At 53.2% G+C, this 19,289-nt stretch overlaps 1 protein-coding gene across 6 annotated transcripts in view; it reads left to right on the forward strand.

Annotated features, from left to right (window-relative positions):
- The window catches only part of BANP (BTG3 associated nuclear protein), a 109,630-nt gene extending 98,391 nt beyond the window's left edge, over positions 1-11,239 (forward strand). For 3 of the 6 annotated variants that reach the window (XM_022582951.3, XM_022582956.3, XM_089903394.1), the window contains one exon: positions 2,624-2,807. In XM_022582951.3, coding sequence (XP_022438659.1) covers positions 2,624-2,695 — 72 coding nt within the window. In that variant the 3' untranslated portion in view covers positions 2,696-2,807. Of the gene's footprint in view, positions 1-2,623; positions 2,865-6,955; positions 7,088-7,875 lie in introns of those variants that run through there. The other 3 variants (XM_089903397.1, XM_089903396.1, XM_089903395.1) reach the window with 3 other exon arrangements.
- The last annotated feature ends 8,050 nt before the right edge of the window (positions 11,240-19,289 follow it).

The raw sequence follows: 19,289 nt of genomic DNA on the forward strand, positions 1-19,289 counted from the left end.
ATGCAAATGTTTACCTATAAATTTAGAGGCCAAATTAAGTGTACCTGAGACCTCCTTGTTCCTCGGGCTAGGGCAGGGCCGGCCCAGGGTCTGCGCGCCTGCCGGCCACGGGCAGTCCCTTTGCAGCCCTTGCCTGTGGCCTCTGCCCTTTTCCCCCGTGGCAGCCTCTGGTGGGCCGAGCTCTGCTGCGCTGGGCTGCGGTCTTCTTCCCACGCTGCTCGCGGTTGCGCTCTCCCAGGAGCCCCAGAAAAGCAGCGCTCGGGCTCCATCTGGACAGTTTCTGAGCCGTCAGGTCGGCAGGGGGGCTGCTGCTCGAGATGTTCGAAGCGTTCGCACCTCTGGCCCCAGTGGGTGTGCTTGGTTGGGCGAGCATTGTGGCCTCCCCTGGGTATGGGGGAGCCAGGTTTGGGCCCCCGTGCTCGTGCCTGAGCCTGTTTGGGGGCAGTGTGATCAAGGTCTGTCAGGGTGCAGTCTGGAGAGGGTGCCCTTGGAGCAGCTCAGGCTGCTGGTGCCAGGGTGACACGGGTGCCCTCAAACCTCGGGCTGTGGGCTTGACTCACTGACTCACTGCTGAGCGCCTCTGGGCGGGGGCGCTCTCATCGCTGTGACCTCAGCCTGTTGGCCTCTCCCTGCCTCCTTCCTGGACCGCCTCCTCTGCCCAGCACTGATGAGCTGCGCGTATCCTGCCATTGGCCTTGACTTGACGCTTAGAATTAAAGCCCTGAGTTTCCACGCAGTCCCCCTCCCCTCCTGGCTTCCGCTGGTCGCCGTCTTAGGTGTCGTATCCTGTTCCCACTGGTAGTTGCTGAGGAACACGGCTCAGCAGGGCCAGGCAGGTGGCCCAAGGTGGCCCTGGTGACCAGGTGGCTGGCTGGGTGATCAACGGTCCTGTGGGGACTTAACCCTAGTTCACAACAAGTCCCCACCTGGCCCAGAGATCTGGAACGTGTGTCCTGGAGAAGGTGCAGCCCCCTCCTCTCCCCAGACCTGTCCACTGTGCCATGTGGGCAGCAGCCACGGCCTGGACACTTGTGCTTTTGTGCAGCAGTGATCAGAGAGGCATGTGCTACTCTGGAGATTGACCGAGAGGGCATGAGGCCGACAGAGAGCCCACAGAACTTGGAGTGGGGGGGTGGACGAGCTTATTCATGTGGTGCGAGGGACATCTGTCCTAAAGAAGGACCCTGGGGCTCCGTCCGAGCTGGGCGGGTCTGACAGCCATGTCATTGCTGCTTCACACGCACGGGGGTACTCAGAGTGTGTGCCTTGAATCTGGGGTGCGTGTCATGTGGCAGGTCTTCCTGGGCCAGGTCTGTGGTCTTTGTGCGGATGTCACTGTCGAGGGGAGCCATGTCCACTGAGCTCCTGGCGCCTGACTTCCCGCCAGTGGGACCACGTAGCACACAGAGCAGTAGATCAGAGGGGGACATGTGCACTTTCTGGGGTGTCTTCCCCGCAGAAGGGCTCGGTCCCTGGGGCCCAGGCCCCTCCCTGGGCCCCCGCCCGCCTCACGCGCAGGGAGGGGTCTCCCAATGGTCTCTTCATTAGCAGGAGGCCTCCCGCCCTCCTGTGGGTTTCCTTCCAGAGTTTGCTGCTCGGAACGGGGTCATACTCCTCATCTGGTGCTTGGGGAAGGATGGGTCTGGCTCCCGAGGTCCCCGAGCCCCCCGAGCCCCAGAGGCTGCGTGAGGGGTGGGCCCGTTCCCCAGAGCAGCCGCGGGCAGGGGAGAGGGCACCCCGTCTGTGCTGGCGCCGCTCCGCTGTGCTGTGCTTTGCTGGAGCCCCAGTCTCCTGCCGCGTTTTGAGGACGAGGGGGGAGGGCAGGGCTCCCCACCAGAGTGTGGGCCTCCCGAGTGCCCAGCCCAGCTCGTCTCGTGGCCTCGGGAAGGCGCGGAGGAGGCCTGTGCTGAGTCCTCAGATGGGTGGGGAACCGCCCCTAACCCCCCACCCCCGCTACGAAAATGCCGTGTTGCCTTCCCCTTGAGCTGCAGTCGTAGGCGGAGCGCTGGCCCCGCAGGACTCTGCCTCCACCGTGTGGCTTTCTCCACCTCCTCCTCCGTGCACCACCACACCCCACCCCACCCCCGGGCCCCTCCAGCTACAGGTCCTCAGCGGAGCCGCGGAGCCCACCTCTGAGAGCCTGGTGTTGCCTTTGACCAGCGGCTTCGGGGAGTCTGAAAAACCCCCAAGTGATCTCCATCTGGGAGCCCATTCTTGGTGGCTGAGATGGAGGGTCAATGACTTATTCCAAGACGGTGTTTTTTTCCTTTAAACTACCTTAAAACTGTGAATATGCTGATCGCTTGGAGTGCACGGCCAGCGGGAATGGGAACGCAGCGCTGGTGGCTGGAGCTGAGGGGCACATGTGGGAGGCGGTGGGTAGGTGTGGGGGGAGCAGGGGCCTAGACAGGGCCCCACAGAGACGGACCGTGGCCCTGGATCTGTCACAGCTGCCGGGAGCATCCTCTCCCAGAGCAGGGGCGACACTCAGGCCCCCAGCCTCACCCTCCAGCTCGGGTGTGTGTTTACTCTGTGCCTGAAAACCGCTGGTGTCCATGACCAGGGAGTGGCCCGATGCGCATACTGGGCCCTTTGATAGAAAGCGCCCTCTCCCCTCTTGCAGGCGGCCGACGCCCTGCAGCCCACCCTGCAGTCCGAGATGCAGCTGGAGCATGGGGCCATCCAGATCCAGTGAGGGGACGGCCGCCGACCAGACAGGGCCCGAGCCAGAGCCACCGCTCAGCGCTGGTTCCGGTCACCCGCACCGTTCACACGCACCCGTCCCTCGGCTTCGCACGGGAGGGGGCCCGCACACGTTCTGCTCAAGTGCATCCGAGTGCCTCATCCTCGGGGAGAGCGCCCCGGTAAATAAAGACGAAGGTAGCCCCTGCCGCCCCCGCCTGAAGACCCTGTTTCTTTTGATCACCCCGCCGTGTCCGGGGAAGGAGCAGGAAGCACAGCGTGGTCGCGTTAAGTACACGCGGGAAATCAAGAACTACGATATTTTTCTCTGTTCAAACAGCTTTTTTAATTTGCTATGGTGTTTATAACAAAAAACAAAATTGAAAAAAAAGTGGAGTAGCAGAAGCCTTTTGCTGTGTGCTCTGTTCAGTGTAATGAGAATAGGTATTTGCAAAAGAAGACTAACGATTTTGATGGAAACGTTGCTTACCTACTTTTCTAGGGGGATGCTGTCAGCACTGTGATCGTGCATTTCTAATGGAATAAAATGTATTTATGACCACGGCGGCTGTCACGTTGTTTCCTCTTAGGAGATGGCCCCTGGGCCTGTGGCGGCCCTGATGTAGCTGTGTGGGCCCTTCCAGAGGAAGGGGCGTGGCTGTCCTGGCAGTCCTGTGATGGAGCCTGGGGTGCAGGGGGCTGCACGATGGAGTGTCTCCAGGCACGGTGTCCCTCGAGGCAGCGTGAGCCTTCAGAATTGGGGTGCTCCCACGAGTAAGCTGTGCTGTTGAATGGCATGGCCTCTTCCAGCCCCAGAAAGTCCCAGCTCTGGGGGGTCTTTAGAGAAAGTCGTGTCTGAAGGAGCATGCCATATTGATGGTCTAATTAACGTGTGTCTGGAATCCCAGAAGGAGAGAATAGAAGGAAGATGACACGTAAAGGATTGGGGAAGCAGAACAGATCTCACGTAGAAATACAGAGGAAGCCGTGCCTGGACACACGCAGAACGTCGAAGACGAGCATAACCCAGAAGCAGCCAGAGAGGAAGGACGGACCACCCTCATGAGGGGAGGGCACATCAGAAGCAGAGGCGTGATGGGAAAAACGCTCTGCACGGAGTCGGGTCTTTAGTAGAACAGCTGTTCAAGAACGCCGGTGACAGTTGGCATCTGGCCCAGAGCTCTGCTCTGAGGTGTACACCCAGGAGAATTGAAACCGTATGTCCACACGTAAATGTGCACACGAACATTCATAGCGGCACTTTTCACGATAGCCGGAGACTGGGAACAGCCTACAAAATGGGGTCCACCGACCCAGCAGCCTTGTAGCTCAGCCGTAAAAGGAAGGAAGCACTGACACAGGTTTCAAGGTCGATGAACCTTGAACACGTGCTGAGTGAGAGAAGCCAGGCCCAATAGCCCGCATACTATGTGGTTCTGTTTATGTGAAACGTCCGGAATGGGCGAGTCCGTGGACACAGCAGATGAGCAGTGGCCTGGGCTGGGGGAGGGGAGGTAGGGAGTGACTAATACGGCAAATACGGATTCTTCTGGAGAGGACGAAGATGTTCTGGAATTAGTGGTGCTGTTGGCCCAACTCTGTAGGTCCACTAGAAGTCACACTAGAAGGGGTGAAGTTTTGGGGATATAAATTATATCTCAAGGTTATTAAAAATAAAGAATTGGGCAACATTTAAAAAAACAGGAACAAAAATGAGGGTGTCACCTGCAGACGATTCCATCCTATAAAGGAAGTTGTAAGACATTTTCTTCAAGAGCAGGAATATGGACCCAGGAGGAGATTCTGAGAGCAGAAGGTTGGGGGGCGGGGGAGCAAATACAACAACGAGGAGGTGTATCTAGTACTCCGTGTAAACTGCCTCACAATAAAATGTTGGAAAACATTGCTCTGAAGGTTGGGGCAGGCAGGAAAGGAGCTAAGTCGTTGTAAAGCCCCCTTTCCTTGCCCTGGAGAGAAAGGATCAAGATGCTGTACAATTGTAAGGCATCAAAGTCAATATTTATGGGCTTCCCTGGTGGCGCAGTGGTTGAGAGACTGCCTGCCGCAGGGGACAAAGGTTCGTGCCCCGGTCTGGGAAGATCCCACATGCCACGGAGCGGCTGGGCCCGTGAGCCATGGCCGCTGAGCCTGCGCGTCCGGAGCCTGTGCTCTGCAACGGGAGAGGCCATAGCAGTGAGAGGCCCACGTACAGCCAAAAAAAAAAAAAAAAGTCAATATTTATAACAGACGTTTAAGAAACACAGCACAGGGCTTCCCTGGTGGCACAGTGGTTGAGAGTCTGCCTGCCGATGCAGGGGACATGGATTCGTGCCCCGGTCCGGCAAGATCCCACATGCCACGGGGCGGCTGGGCCCGTGAGCCATGGCCGCTGAGCCTGCGTGTCCAGAGCCTGTGCTCCACAACGGGAGAGGACACAACAGTGAGAGGCCCGTGTACCACAAAAAAAAAAAAAAAAAAAAAAGAAACACAGCACAGAAAAAAAAGTCAGTAAGGTGTGGGATGTCCAAACGGCGTGATTAGTGCACTTGACCTAATCGACGTGTAGAACACGGCATACGGCGGTCATGGGGCACGCTTTCTGTTCTTCCCACCTGCTCTTTTGAACTTTATTCAAGTCACCCACACACCAGACCAGGAAGAAGGTCAAATTAGAGATCAGAGTGGAAAAGTATTTCTAATTGACAAATACGACAGGTCAACATATCAAAACTCATGGAATACATCGAAAGGTGTGCTTAGAGAAAAATTTATATGTCCTTCAGATATATTCCCAGAAGTGGAATTGCTGGATCATATGGTAGCTCTATTTTTAATTTTTTTGAGGACCCTCCATACTGTTTCCCATCACGGCTGTGCCAATTTACATTCCCACCAACGGTGCACAAAGATTCCCTTTTCTCCACATCCTTGCCAGCACTTATTATTTTCTGTCTTTTTCATAATAGCTGTTCTGATAGGTGTGAAGGGATAGCTCATTGTGGTTTTGATTTGCATTTCCCTAATAATTAGCGATGTTGAGCCTCTTTTTATGTGCCTGTTGGCCATATGTGTGTCTTCCTCAGAAAAGTATCTATTCCAGTCCTTTGCCCATTTTCCAATTGACTTATTTCTTTTTTTGCTGTTATGTGAATTCCTTATATATTTTGTATATTAGCCCCTTATCAGATGGACGGTCTGCAGATATTTTCTCCCTTCTGTAGGTTGCATTTTTACTTTGTTGATTATTTCTTTTGCTGTGCAGAAGTGTTTTAGTTAGATGTAGCCTCACTTGTTTATTTTTGCTTTTGTTGCTTGTGCTTTAGGTGTCATATCCAAAAAACTGTTGCCAAGACCAATGTCAAGGAGCTTTTTCTCTGTTTTCTTTTACGAGTTTTATGGTTTCAGGTCTCACATTTAAGTGTTAAATCCCTTTTGAGTTAATTTTTGTGAGTTGTGTAAGATAGGGGTCCAATTTCGTTCTTTTGCATGTTATTATCCAGTTTTCCCAACACCATGTATTGAGGACACTGTTCTTTCCCCATTGAATATTCTTGGTTCCCTTGTTAAATACAAGTTGACCGTATATGTGTGGGTTGATTTCTGGGATGTTGATTTTCTTTCATTGGTCTGTGTCTGTTTTTATGGCAGTACCATACTGTTCTGATTACTATAGCTTTGTGATATAGTTTGAAATCAGGAAGCATGATACCTCCAGCTTTGTTCTTCTTCCTCAAGTATGCTTTGGCTATTCGGGTCTTTCGTGGTTCCATAAGAATTTCAGGATTGTTTTTTCTATTTCTGTGAAAAATGCCATTGGAATTTTGATAGGGATTGCATTGAATCTGTAGACGGCTTTGTGTAGTATACACATTTTAACCATATTACTTTTTCCAATCCATGTACACAGGATATTTTTTCCAATTGTTTGTGTCTTGAGTTTCCTTCATCAATGTCTTATAATTTTTCAATGTACAGAACTTTCACTTACTTAGTTAAATTTATTCCTAAATAAGTTATTGTTTTTGATGCTATTGTAATTGAGATTGTTTTATTTGTTTCTCTTTCATATAGTTCATTGTTAGTGTACAGAAACAGAAACAACTGATTTTTGTATGTTAATTTTGTATCCTGTAACTGTACTGAATTTGTTTATTAGTTTTAACAGTTTTTGGTGGCGCCTTTAGGATTTTCTATATATAAGATCATATTATCTGCAGGCAGAGACTAACTTATTCCTTTCTGACTTGGATGTCTTTTTTTTTTTTCCCCCTAGCCTAATTGTTCTGACTGGAACCTCCAATACTAGATCGAGGAGAAATGGTGAGAGTGGGCACCCTTGTCTTGTCCTGTTCCTAATCTTAGAGGAAACACTTTCAACTTTACACCATTGAGTATGATGTTAGCTATGGGTCTGTCATATATGGCTTTTATTATGTTGAAGTATGTTCCTTTTATAACTATTTGTTGAGAGTTTTTATTGTGAAAGGATATTCTAGTTTTCAAATGCTTTTTCTGCATCTATTGAGATGGTATGATTTTTATCTGTATTCTCTTAATATGGTGTATTACATTTATAGGTTTGTGTATGTTGAACCATCCTTGCATCCCAGGGATCACTGTCATGGTGTATGGCCCTTTTCATGTGCTAGTGAATTTGGTTTGCTAGAATTTTGTTGAGAATTTTGCATCCATATTCATCAGGGATATTGGTCTGTAGCTCTCTCTCCTTGCGGTATCTTTGGCTTTGGTATCAGGGTAATGCTGGCCTTGCAGACGAGTTTGGGAATATCCCTTCTTCAGGTTTTTGGGAGCATTTGAGAAGGATTGACATTAATTTTTCTTTACAGGTTTGGTAGAATTCACCAGTGAAGCCATCTGGTCCTGGGCTTTTCTGTGTTGGAAAGTTTTGATTACTGACTCAATCTCTTTACTTGTATTGGTCTGTTCAGGTTTTCTATTTCTTCATGATTTAGCCTTGGTAGGTTGTATGTTTCTAGGAATTTATCCATTTCTTCTAGGTTATCCAGTTTGTTGGTGTGTAATTGTTCATAGTAGTCTTTTACAATCCCTTGTATTTCTGTGGTGCCAGTTGGATGTCTCCTCATATTTCTGATTTTATTTATTTGAACCTTCTTTTTTTTTCTTAGCTGGTCTAGCTAAATGTTTGTCAATTTTATCTTTTTAAAATATCAGCACCGGGCTTCCCTGGTGGTGCAGTGGTTAAGAACCCGCCTGCTAATGCAGGGGACACGGGTTCAAGCCCTGGCCCGGGAAGGTCCCACATGCCGCGGAGCAGCTAAGCCCGTGCGCCACAACTACTGAGCCTGCGCTCTACAGCCCGCGAGCCACAACTACTGAGGCCTGCACGCCTAGAGCCCGTGCTCCGCAACAAGAGAAGGCAGTGCAATGAGAAGCCTGCGCACCGCCAACGAAGAGTAGCCCCCGCTCGCTGCAACTAGAGAAAGCCTGTGTGCAGCAACAAAGACCCAATGCAGCCACAAACAAACAAACAAACAAATAAATAAATTTATTTAAAAAAGTATATCAGCACCGTGAGCACTGTATACATTTACAATTGTTATATCCTTTTGATAAATGGATGAATTGACCCTTTTATCGTTATTTAATGACCTTGTCTCTTGTTACAGTTTTGACTCAAAGTCAAAACTTTTTAAAAATGTAAGTATAGTTACCCCTGCTGTCTTTTGTTCCCTGTTTGTGTGTAATATCGTTTCCATCCCTTCACTTTGAGCCTGTGTGTGTCCTCAAAGCTGAAGTGAGTCTCTTTTTAGACAACACACATTTGAGGCTTGTTTTTTTATTGTTCAGCCACTCTGTGACTTTTGATTGGAGAATTAATCCATTTGCATTTAGAGTTATTATTGATAAATGAAGAATTACTAATGCCATCTTATTGTTTTCTTAATGTTTTGTAGTTCCCTTGTTCCTTTCTTGCTGTCTTCCTTTGTGAATTGATGATTTCTATACTGTGTGCTTTGATTCCGTTTTCTTCATCTTTTGTGTATCCCCTGTAGGTTTAACAACAGTCCTTTTAAAGCTGACACCAACTTTGACCATATACAAAAACTCTACCTTTTAACCCTCCCATTTTATCTTTTTTTTCTTTTTTTAAAAAATACCTTTATTGGGGTCTAATTGCTTTACGATGGTGTGTTAGTTTCTGCTTTATAACGCAGTGACCATTTTATCTTTTTGGAGTCACAATTTACACCTTTTTACCTTGTGTACCCATTGACAAGTTAATTGCAGCTATAGGTCATTTTTAATACTTTGGCCCTTTAACTTTTATACTAGAGTTCAGTGATTAGCATACCCCCACACTGCAGCGTTAGAGTATTCTGAGTTTGACTGTATACTTGCCTTTGCTGGCGTGTTATATATTTTCTTGTGCTTTTATGCTACTGATGAGCATCCTTTCATTTCAGCATGAAGAACTCTTTACAGCATTTCTTGTAAGGCAGGTCCAGTGGTGAGGAGCTCCCTCAGCTTTTATTTCTTCAGAAGAGACTTTTATCTCCCCTTCATTTCGGAAGGACGGCTGTGCTGGGTGTTCTTTGTTGGCAGCATTTCTAATATATCATCCCACTGGCCTGCATAGCTTCTGCCGAGAAACCCACTAATAGCCTCACGGGGCTTCCCTTGTACGTGAGGAATTTTTTTTTCTCTTGCTGCTTGTAAAACTCTCCCCTTGGCTTTCATTTTACACAGTTCTATTGTACTGTGTCCTGGAGAAGATAGTTTGGGGTTGAAATTTTAGGGCGATCTCTGAGCTTTAGGAACGTGGAGGTCTGAATCTCCCCTCCAGCTTTGGGAAGTTCCGCCATTATTTCTCTCCTTCTGGGATTCCAGTATTGTACCCACTGTTTCTTTTAACCGTGTCCTATAGTTCACACCTGTTTTCTTCACTCTTTTTCATTCTTTTTTTCTTTCTGCGCCTCTGGCTGGATGGTTTCAAGTGGGCTGCCTTCTGGTTCACAGATCCTTTGTGCTGTTGGACCGCTCTATCAGATTCTTCGTTTCAGTCACTGTATTCTTAAACTTTAGGGTTTCTGGGGGTGGAGGGCTGGTGTGTGTTTGTTTTCTGTTTCTTTGTTGAACTTCTCATTTTGTTCACGCATTGTTTTACTAATTCCATTTAGTTGTCTATCTGTGTTTTCTTGTAGCTCACTAAACTTCTTTAAGAGGATTTTTCTGAATTCTCTGTCAGACATTTCATAGATCTCCATTTTTTGGTGTTGTAGTTTCATTAGTTCCCTTTCTTTTTTATAAAGATTTTTTTTTTTTTGGATGTATTAGTACCCTTTTGTGTGTCTTGTTTCCTTGATTATTCGTGATCTCGTGGCCTTGTGTTGGTGTCTGAGCATTAGAAGAAGTAGGCACCTCTTCCAACTATACAGACTGGGTTTGGCAGGGAAAGTCCTTCATCAGTCGGCCCATCCAGGAACCTGGGTGGGTGATGGGATGGTGTCCGCAGGTGGGCTCGCTGCTGGAGTCCTTGGGCAGCTTCCTGCTGGTACCTGGTCAGCCGGTGGGCAGGCCTGGTGCCTGGGTTCCCAGGGGCAAGCCGGACACCTGCAGCCACTTGCGGGTGCTAGAGTCCGGGGTAAAGTTGGACGCTCATGTCACTCGCCCTCCCCAGTGGGGAGGGTGTCTCTCTGCTGGACAGCCTATGCCTGGGGGAGGGGAGGCGGGGATGGGTAATGTGAAACTGTCTTTTCTACCCTCCTCATTGTGTCTTGTCTTATTTCTTTGCTCCACCCACGTGCTGTAATCCCTCACCTGGAGTCCTTAGCTCTTGGGAAGCATTTTCACGTGTGGATGGTTGTTCAAAGGGACATTCCTGGGAGGGGATGAGCCCTGGGAACTCCTATACTGCCCCTTCCTGATGGCGCTCTTAATAGCGCCTATCCTTACGAAATCTTACCTATAACTTAAAAACTTGTCACAAGGAAAATTCCAGGCTCAGATGACTTCACTGTTAAGTGCTCGGAAATGTTTGCGGAAGAACAGCAGTCTTTATAAACTCTTGCACAGAACAAAAAAAGAGGCTCACGTTCCATCTTGTTGTATGAGCAGCATTGACCCCAGCAGCCATGAGTGGGGTAGGTGTTTGCCCCCCTTCTAGCCAATAAGGGACATAATCTGGACCTGTAAGATAATCAGCTTTCTTATTACCAGGAAGGGAATAGAGACAGACAAGTCCACGTTGAAATGGACAAAGCGCGGGTGCCCCTAGGGAGACAGGGGAAGAGGGATGGGGTGGAGGAGGGAAACCATCTGATCCTTTTCAGAAGCGGGGTTTATAACGGTCATTCATTCATTGCGGCCGAATTATTAATGATTAGTGAGTTTTGCCCCCATGCTACTCGCCCGAAGAAAGGCAAAAGACATGCGCGCATGAACAGACCACAGCAAGAGGACCTCCAGATGGCCAACGAACGTCTGAGAAAGTGCTCCAGTGGTCAAGTCAAAACCACCATGAGAAGGCTCCAGAATCACCAGGATCCGAAAGACTAGCGACCTTGAGGGGTGTGCGGGTGGGGCATCCCGCGAGGTGGGGGCGGGGTTGGGCGGAAGCACGCAGACTCCCTACTGGGGAGAGCGCCCCGGGGCGGGTGGTCCAGCAGCCCCTCCAGGCGCCGCACCCTTCACAGCAGCACGGGGTGCCTCCCTTGGCCTGCCCTTCCCACGGGACACCAACAGTCGTGGGAGTGGATGGAGTCCTGCCGTCACACCGATGGGTGGGGCCAGAAGCAGGACTGTGACCCCGTTTATGCCCATTTCAAGAGGGGGCAGGACGAGCCTCCTTCCTCCCTGGCGTTAGAATTATCCAGGGGGGAAGGGGCAGTGGTGAGGCGGGCGGCCGGGGGGCTGGCATCTCCGCGTGTCTTAATCTGGGTGCGCTGGCGCTGTGTGAAGGTGTGCCGTGATTTGTATGTTTCCTTGTCACTCTTCGCCCTAAAAGCCTTTTTTTTTCTTCTTCTTTCTAAATAAGACACACAAAGGGCCAGAGTTTGCTGCCGGTAGGCCCGCACTAAAACGTCTTAAAACCTACGCTTCTGGCGGAAGGCAGGTTGTGCCAGACGGAGGATCTGAGACTCGGGGAGGAAGGAAGCACAGAGAAAGTGGTGAATGTGAGTTGTCCGGAAAACCGGCTGCGTAGGAGAAAGTAATGTCTGTGGGGCTTACAAAGAAAGAAACAGAAGTAGTGTGTGATGAAGGGAGTATTCGGGAAGATGGTAGAGAGCTAGTAGTTTGGGCTTCAGGCCGTTAAGTTGTCCTTCCTTATCCATTAAAAGACTAGGAACAGTATCTATAGCTTCCAGACTAATAGGGGGGAAGTTGCTGTGAGGAAAAGTACCCAGTGGCTCCGAAAGAAGGCAAGAAAGAAGGGGGCACAGGACGGGGACTCCTCTTGGGGTACAGACGCTGGGCTGCCGAGGTCTTGCACTGCTGTGTCCCCACTGCCGGGTGAAGCAAACACGATCTTTGTGAAAGGAAGATAGCATGGAATTCAGTCCACAAGCAGTTGTGCACACTCACTACCCAGCACACAATCAGGAATAAGCAAATGAGAGAGAAGGCAGCACAGACGGAACCAACATAAACAGCGGACCACGGGTGTCGGACTTATCCCAGGCTTTCACACAGTCTGCTTACGATGTTCAGAGAGAGGAGCCCTGAGAATTGAAAGTGACCTGAAAACTTTCTCGCGGTACAAAAGCGTCATTGTACAACTTTCATAGAATAATCAAAATTGCGAATTCAGGATGTAGGTGTCGTGGCAGATTAGGCAGAGCTGAGATCATTGGTGAACTGGAAAATAGGGTAGAAGAAAATAGAATGAAGAATGGTGTACCAAACCCTCAAAGAAGGACTTAGCCCACCCTTTCTCAGACTCCTTCAGAAAACAGAGACGGAACATTTCCCAGCTCAGTTTATGAGGCTCAGATAGCTTTGGCATCAAAACCTAAGAAGATAAGTAGGGACAGAAAATTACAGACCAATCTTACTCAGAGAAAAAAAATTCTATGCAAAATATTAGCAGATCAAATCTGGCAATGCAAAGTACAGACAGGAGATCATTCGCTGACTGACTTGTGGGTACCGAGAAACACATCGGGCTTGAGGTTTTATTTTATTTCTAGGAACCGGGCTGAGCTCCCTAAACTAAATACGTGAATTCACAAGCATGAACACAATAAATCCTTCAGGTTTTCTTGGTGCCCATGTGTTTTTAGCTCACGAGTGCAGCCTGGTTTGTGACACAACACATTTAGAGATTAAGGGGGAAAGTCACACGATTAGCTCCACAGAAGCAGAGCCAGCCTTTAAAAAAAATTCAGCCTCTATTCAAAATATTAAAAAAAAAAACAAAAAACAAGACAGCATTCTAGAAATAAGAGGGAACTTCCTCACCTTGCTCAAGGCTTTCCACAAAGCCCGGCCGGCCGGCAGCAGGCTCACCGTTGACCCCAGGAACTTGGTTCAGCGTTGAGCTGAAGGCCTCCCAAGCCGTGGGGGAGAAGGAAACAAGACTTCAGGAGTGGAAAGGGAGAGACAAAGCTGTCATTATTTGAGGTGATGCCGTTGTGTTCTAGAAAATTCCAAACAATTTCCAAAGACAGGTTATCGCAACTGTTAGCTTAGCAAGGTTTGGAGTCAAAACCAAGTCCCTACATACGAACGAGTTCCCTTCTGAGAGCACGTTCATAAGTACAACAGGTTAGCCTAGGTGCCCAACTAACGCAATCGGCTACATAGTACTCCACTGTGATAGGTTTATAATACTCTTCACACAAATAATACATAAAAAACAAGCACAAAAAATAAAAGGTCTTTAGTTTTACCGTACAGTACCTTGAAAAGTACAGTAGTATGGTACAACAGCTGGCGTACAGGGGCATGTTTGCATCTCTGAAAATTCACAACTTGAAGCTTTATGTAGGGGACTTCCTGTACAGAGTGTTCCTGCATTTCTACATTCCATCAGCAGTCACATGAAAATGAAACTGTAAGAAGACTTCATTAAAGTAGCCGTAAAATATCAAGAAATAAATCCAATTAAAGATTCATACGATGTTTACGGGGGAAAATCACAAACCTCCCGAGGGAGACCTGTCCCCATTGGTGGGTGACAAGGCGCCCTGTTGCCCTGGCCCTGGAGTCTCCTGGGCTTTGGCCCCCTCCCCTGGCCTCCTGAGCCCAGGAATCCTTCACCCAGTCGGGAGCCATAACCCGCTGACCGCCTCGCCCCCCACGCCCTCTCTTCCCTCCTCAACCCGCTTGAACTCCTACTCATCTAGCAAAAGCCCACACAGAAAATCCCAGTGTTCGCCTACCTGCACAGATCAGCGGGGGAGCACCCTGCGCTTCCCAGGGGCCGCGTGATTCTGCCTGGCGAGCCCACTCTCCCCTCCCCGGCCTGTTCCAGCTCCTCCCGCCCTCACTGCTGGCAAAGCCTCACTGTTTCATCAAGGGAAGCGAGCACAGGGGTCACCGCCAAGCAAGTGTCGGAGCACAGCTAGAAACCCACACTCTCAGTGTCTGCGTGGGGCTCCGAACTGGAGGTGACCGTGGGGTCAGGTCAGCCACCGGGACTCAGCCTCAGAGGCTCAGATGTGCTGAGCGCTCTCTGTGCTGCATCCCACGGAATCCTGACTGTGCATTAAAATCACCCCCCATCTCAGCCAGGTGAGGAGGAAGCAGGCCCGGAGAGCACCCGGCCCCTGACCTGACCCCCGCCTCTCACCGCCCCACATTCTGGCCCCCCTCCCCACGCCCCATACCCCAACCTGCTTTCCCAGGGCCTCCCGGAGGGTTAGTCCTCTGGCCAGCTGTCCTGGTCTCCTGAGGTGGGCTGTACGTGGTCTGGTGTCAGCGCGTGCTCTGGTGTGGCTGTGGCTCGGGGAGCACGTACCTTCCTTGAAAGTGTCCCCCCTACCCAACCCCGGCCGCTCCCGTTCCCTCCCACACACATCCTCTGGTTGCAGCACAAATGAACATGTCAGGAAGTTCGGAGGCTGCCGCTCTGGCCTGACCTGGGTGGGCTTAGAGCTCGGACCCCTCCTCACCTGGATGGGCCTCCTCTCATCCCCCCAGTGAGTCTCGTTTTCAGAAGGGTCTGTCCCCCGCCACCCCACACGGCCCAGCCACTTGAAGTCAACGGGCAGTAACCCTGTCCTGGGTTCCGCTTTCCGGACTGTGCCAGGTGGAGGGTAGTGAAGGGCCCAGCTCCACACACACAGGAGCTGGGGGGAGCTCCTCCTGCCGCGTCCAGAGGTGGCCAACTCGGGAAGCCTGCTCCTGTCCTTGACCGTGGGCGCCGGGAGGAGGGGTCAGAGCAGAGCCCCCAGCGGCCCCTGCTCGGGCACAGGGCTGGTCGGTCAGCCTTGAGGTTTCTCGGTGACCCCCCCGCCACACACACACCCAGGGTAGGGGACGCGTGCCAGGCGCCCAGGGGCTTTTGAGAAGGCTGGCGACCCTCCAGAGCGGAGTTGGGGGCAGCGGCCAGCAGCTGGTTTAGGGGAAGGAGTCGGCGGCCGCCCTGCCAGTCAGATGGAATAACAGACTGAGCAGGGCCTGTGCGAGCCGTGCCTCTTCTGTGTCCATTTTCTCTGCCAGAAAACGTGGAAATGGGTCAGTCTCTGGTTCCCCTTCCAACAGCATCAAAGACCACTCACCCACGCTGCCCGCTTTCTAGGACGGTGCCAGAGCACACAGAGCCTGCCGTCCACCTGCCCTCGCTGCTCCCTCCCTGGAAACCCACATGCCGCGGCCCCGGGGCAGCGAGCGGCCACTGGCTGGCTCTACAAGGAGTGAGATTCGCCCAGAGAAACCCGGATCCGAGCGTTGCCGGCAGATGCCAGGAGTGAGGGTCACTGCTGTGGGCACAGCTGCCAGGCGGTGGTTGTGACTATCCTGGTTGTGTTGCTTTACCACTGGCTTCGTTCCATGAGGCCGTAGGACCTATACGCCCAGGCTGCGTTTCTAGGTCAGCTGCCCTCTCGGGAGGACGGGCAGAGGGCCGAGGGGCCGTGATGCCCAGAGGAAGCCGGGAGTGGGGGGATGGTGGGCGGCCTGGCCCGCCTGCACAGCTGGATGGCGGCCTGAGGTTCCCGTAGGACTCGGCTGCTTAGCGCCACCCTGGAACCAGGCTGCAAGCCCAAGTGGGCAGAGCCGGGAGGACTGGCTGCAGCCGCCCCTGCTGCCCGGCTGGACCTGAGCCCCTGCCTGACCCTGGGAGGTGCCCACTGGGGCCCCCTACCCCCACCCCAGTTCCAGCCTCCTGAGGCCCGGGGAGGGGCCCTCGCCATGCACTCCCATGGCCGTGACCTTCCGTAAAGTTTGCACGGTGACGTCGTAGCTGCATTTGGTTATGACCACCGGCGCGACCCCCCATCACCCCTCCCCTCCTGGCACGGGCGCTGCGGTGGCTCCGGCTCGTCTGGGGCCTGTTCTGGGGCAGCAGGCGGGGGATACGGAGCGTCTGGGTTTAGTGGGGTGTGTTGACGGGTTTGCTGTCTCTTCTAGTAGAACTGAGCACCGCTAGCCGTCCTGGGTGTAGATAGGGGCGGTGCCCAGGGGGAGTCTGAGCGCCCCCGGGCCCGACGCAGCCAGTGGTGACGTGGGGATGCTGCCACCCCTGCGGCACCGGCAGAGCAGGAACCAAGTGTTCACCACTGTGCCGGTCTGGTGTCCGTGACTTTGTACTGCTTTTCCTGAAAAGGACTCCACAAAGTTGCGTAAGCTCTTGGCCTCACGAAACCTGGATTTATTCTCCATCTAGCCACCAGCTCCCCGATTCGAGGGAGCTGGTGGCTGAGGAGCCCAGAGGGAGGGACGAGGGGTCTGGCCTGGGATGTGGGCGGCAAGGCTGGTCTTCAGCTCATTCCCTGTGCACTGTCCCCTGGGGGACTGTGCTGGCCCTGCTCCCTGAGAGGACCTCCGGGTGTGACCACACAGGGGCCCTGGCTCCCGGCCAGGCTGGTGGGTGTGGGTCAAGGCCGCTCCTTGGAGCCCCAGGCTCTCTCCGCCCACCCGCGGGCGGCCTGCCTAGTGAGGACCTCGTGCCGGCCGGGCCGCGAGGCCTGGGGCAGCTCCAGGACCCCTGAGCCCGGACCCGGCTTATCGCGGCCCCGCTCCCCCCGGCCTTGCTGTTTTCAAGGATGATCTCAGTGCTGTGGGTGTAGCTGACTGCAGGCCTGTGTCTGGTCTTTGCTGGAGTTTATCACGAGCCCCGCAGATGGATCTCTCGTGCACCCAGTACAGTTTGCTTTATTCCCGTGCTGCTTTCTCCAGCTGGGACCAGGCCCCAGAGGACCCGGACCGCTTGCGTGCCTGCGGGAGCCCCCATCCCGGCCTCCCTGACTCACGTGGGGCTGGTGGAGTCGTTTTACCCACAAGCTACGGGTGCCAGAGCCTTGCCAGCGAACAGAGGGGACAAGGGTGGGTTATAGGAGGAAACCGAGTTTCTCAACAGGGTGATCCTGACTCCGCAGGACATGCTGGTCAATGTCTGAAAACACTGCGGGGTTGCAGCTTGGGGGCGGGCGTGCCACTGGCATCTAGTGGGTGGAGGCGGGACCCGTGATGTCAGGTGCGGGAGTTATTGTGAGCAAAAGGGGGCGGGGTGGGAGACCAGAAAGCCCTGGAGGCCCCCATTTCCCCCCCACAAGGCCGGGAGCCCCTCTGGGCACAGCTGGCTTCCCACCACGGGGCAGCCCTTCCTTTCCTCGGTGGGGACGACGGGGTGACAGTGGAGCACGGGCAACAGGGCAGAGGCACCGTGGAGGGACGCCCTCTCACCCTGGTGCCTGCACTCAGCGTCTGTGGAGGAGTGGGTGGTGGACAGACCAGGCCCGGGGCCTCCTGTGGGTGCTCTGAGCGCTGGGACACGGCTGTCCCTTGGGGCCTTGCTCAGACCCATGGTCCTGGGGGCCCTCCTTGCTGACCACCCCCCTACCCCACCCCCACGGACCGGAGGCCCTGCAGTCCCTCCAGCCTGGGCCCTCGTCCGGTGTGGGGCCTCGGGCAGCAGAGCAGGAGGTGGACATCGGGAGGGCTCCGTTCGGGTCAGGAGAGGCCGGTGGAGTGACGAGCAGAGCTGGGCCTATGGACGGGTCAGCCCCACACCCGGGGAGGGTGGATGCACTCCATGCACAGGCGGAGGAGGGCGGTTCGATCCATCCCTTTACTGGCCATGCAAACGACATCAGCCTCCCCTGCAGAGTTACCCCTTCCCTCTTTATTATAAGTAACTATTTTGTAGGAAAGCACTTTAAAACTACACAAACATCCCATGCTTCCTCAGACTTCCACTTACTTGTCTATTCATCTGAGTATAAGCGCATGAATTACAATTTTTTTCAACAGGCGGTAGTCTGTTACTGTCAGGGCACCCTGTCAAGCTGGCTCCAAGCACGTTGGGGGCCCCCGGGGGCGCTGGACGGCTTCCTGGCCGTCTGGTGTTTCAGGATGTTCCAGGAGCATCTGGTGTTTTCCTGCCCGGGTTGGAATCGGCCATCTCTCCAAGGAGTCCCAGCCACTGTCAGTGGAAGCTGGTGTTTAGAAACCATGATCTGGGTGCTGGGGTGCCCTGGGTCCTTGCTGCTGGGGTGTCACAGCTGCCAGCCCTCTCAGTGGACAGAACTAGGACTCGTACAGACGCAGGTCCACACTCGCAGCCACCCTCGCACAAACGCACTCACTCATACCCTTATATCCGTGTGTATCTCATGATCACTTCCCCATCGCCGGCTCACTTCCCCTGCCGGGCGGGCCGTGTGTTCAGGTTACTGACGCACAGAGTTCCTCACTCGGCCCATGGCAGGGTTCTGTGGGCCTTAGGAAGCTGTCCCTCGAGGCTGTGATTTGATGGACGGAGCAGCCTGGGCTCAGCGGGAAGCCTGGACCCGGGCGGAACTCAGAACAGAGTCCATCCTCGAGGCCCTCCTAGCAGATTTCTGCAGCAGCTCCTGACCTTGGGAGAAGGTTGAGCAGGCCTCCGTGTCCGGTGTGGGGAGTGATTCTGTGAACTATGGCTTGGGCGTCTGTCACGGAATTCTTGGCTCCGGACCGAGGGCCAGGAGGCAGAGGGCGAGGCGGGTATTCCCAGGCTGCAGCTGGGGAGGGGAGGAGGGAGTGTTTTGGCAAAACAGCTTGCACTTAGGCCAGGGCAGGCCAGTGGTCAGAGCGGTAACCCCGTGACCTGCGTCCGGGGTGGCTGGGACTTGCTGTTTCCTGGGGTCACGACGGAGCCCCCAACTCTCCACTCCGGAGGACACCCTGTGACCTGGCCCGGGGGCCCACGGGGCCTTCTGCTCGTTGGCCTTGCCAAGGATCGCGGAAAGGGGCCGGGAGAAGTGAGTCCGAATCCACACGTACCGTCAGCCCGTGCTCACGTCCCTTTTCCCTGGGCCGCCAGAGCCGCACCCTGACTCCCACCGAATGTCGTCGATCAGTGGGAAAGTCACGCGGCCAGTGCCCGTTTCCTCTGTGCAGGTGCCTGGCCAGCCCGCCGGGCTGCACCACCATCCCCCGCCGGTGCTCTGGCCTGTAGGGCCCCCCCGCCCCTTCTCCCGGGT

The sequence above is a fragment of the Delphinapterus leucas genome, chromosome 20, assembly GCF_059928025.1.
Source record: "Delphinapterus leucas isolate spDelLeu-1000000601 "Yukka" chromosome 20, BTC_Dleu_Yukka2, whole genome shotgun sequence".
NCBI lineage: Eukaryota > Metazoa > Chordata > Mammalia > Artiodactyla > Monodontidae > Delphinapterus > Delphinapterus leucas.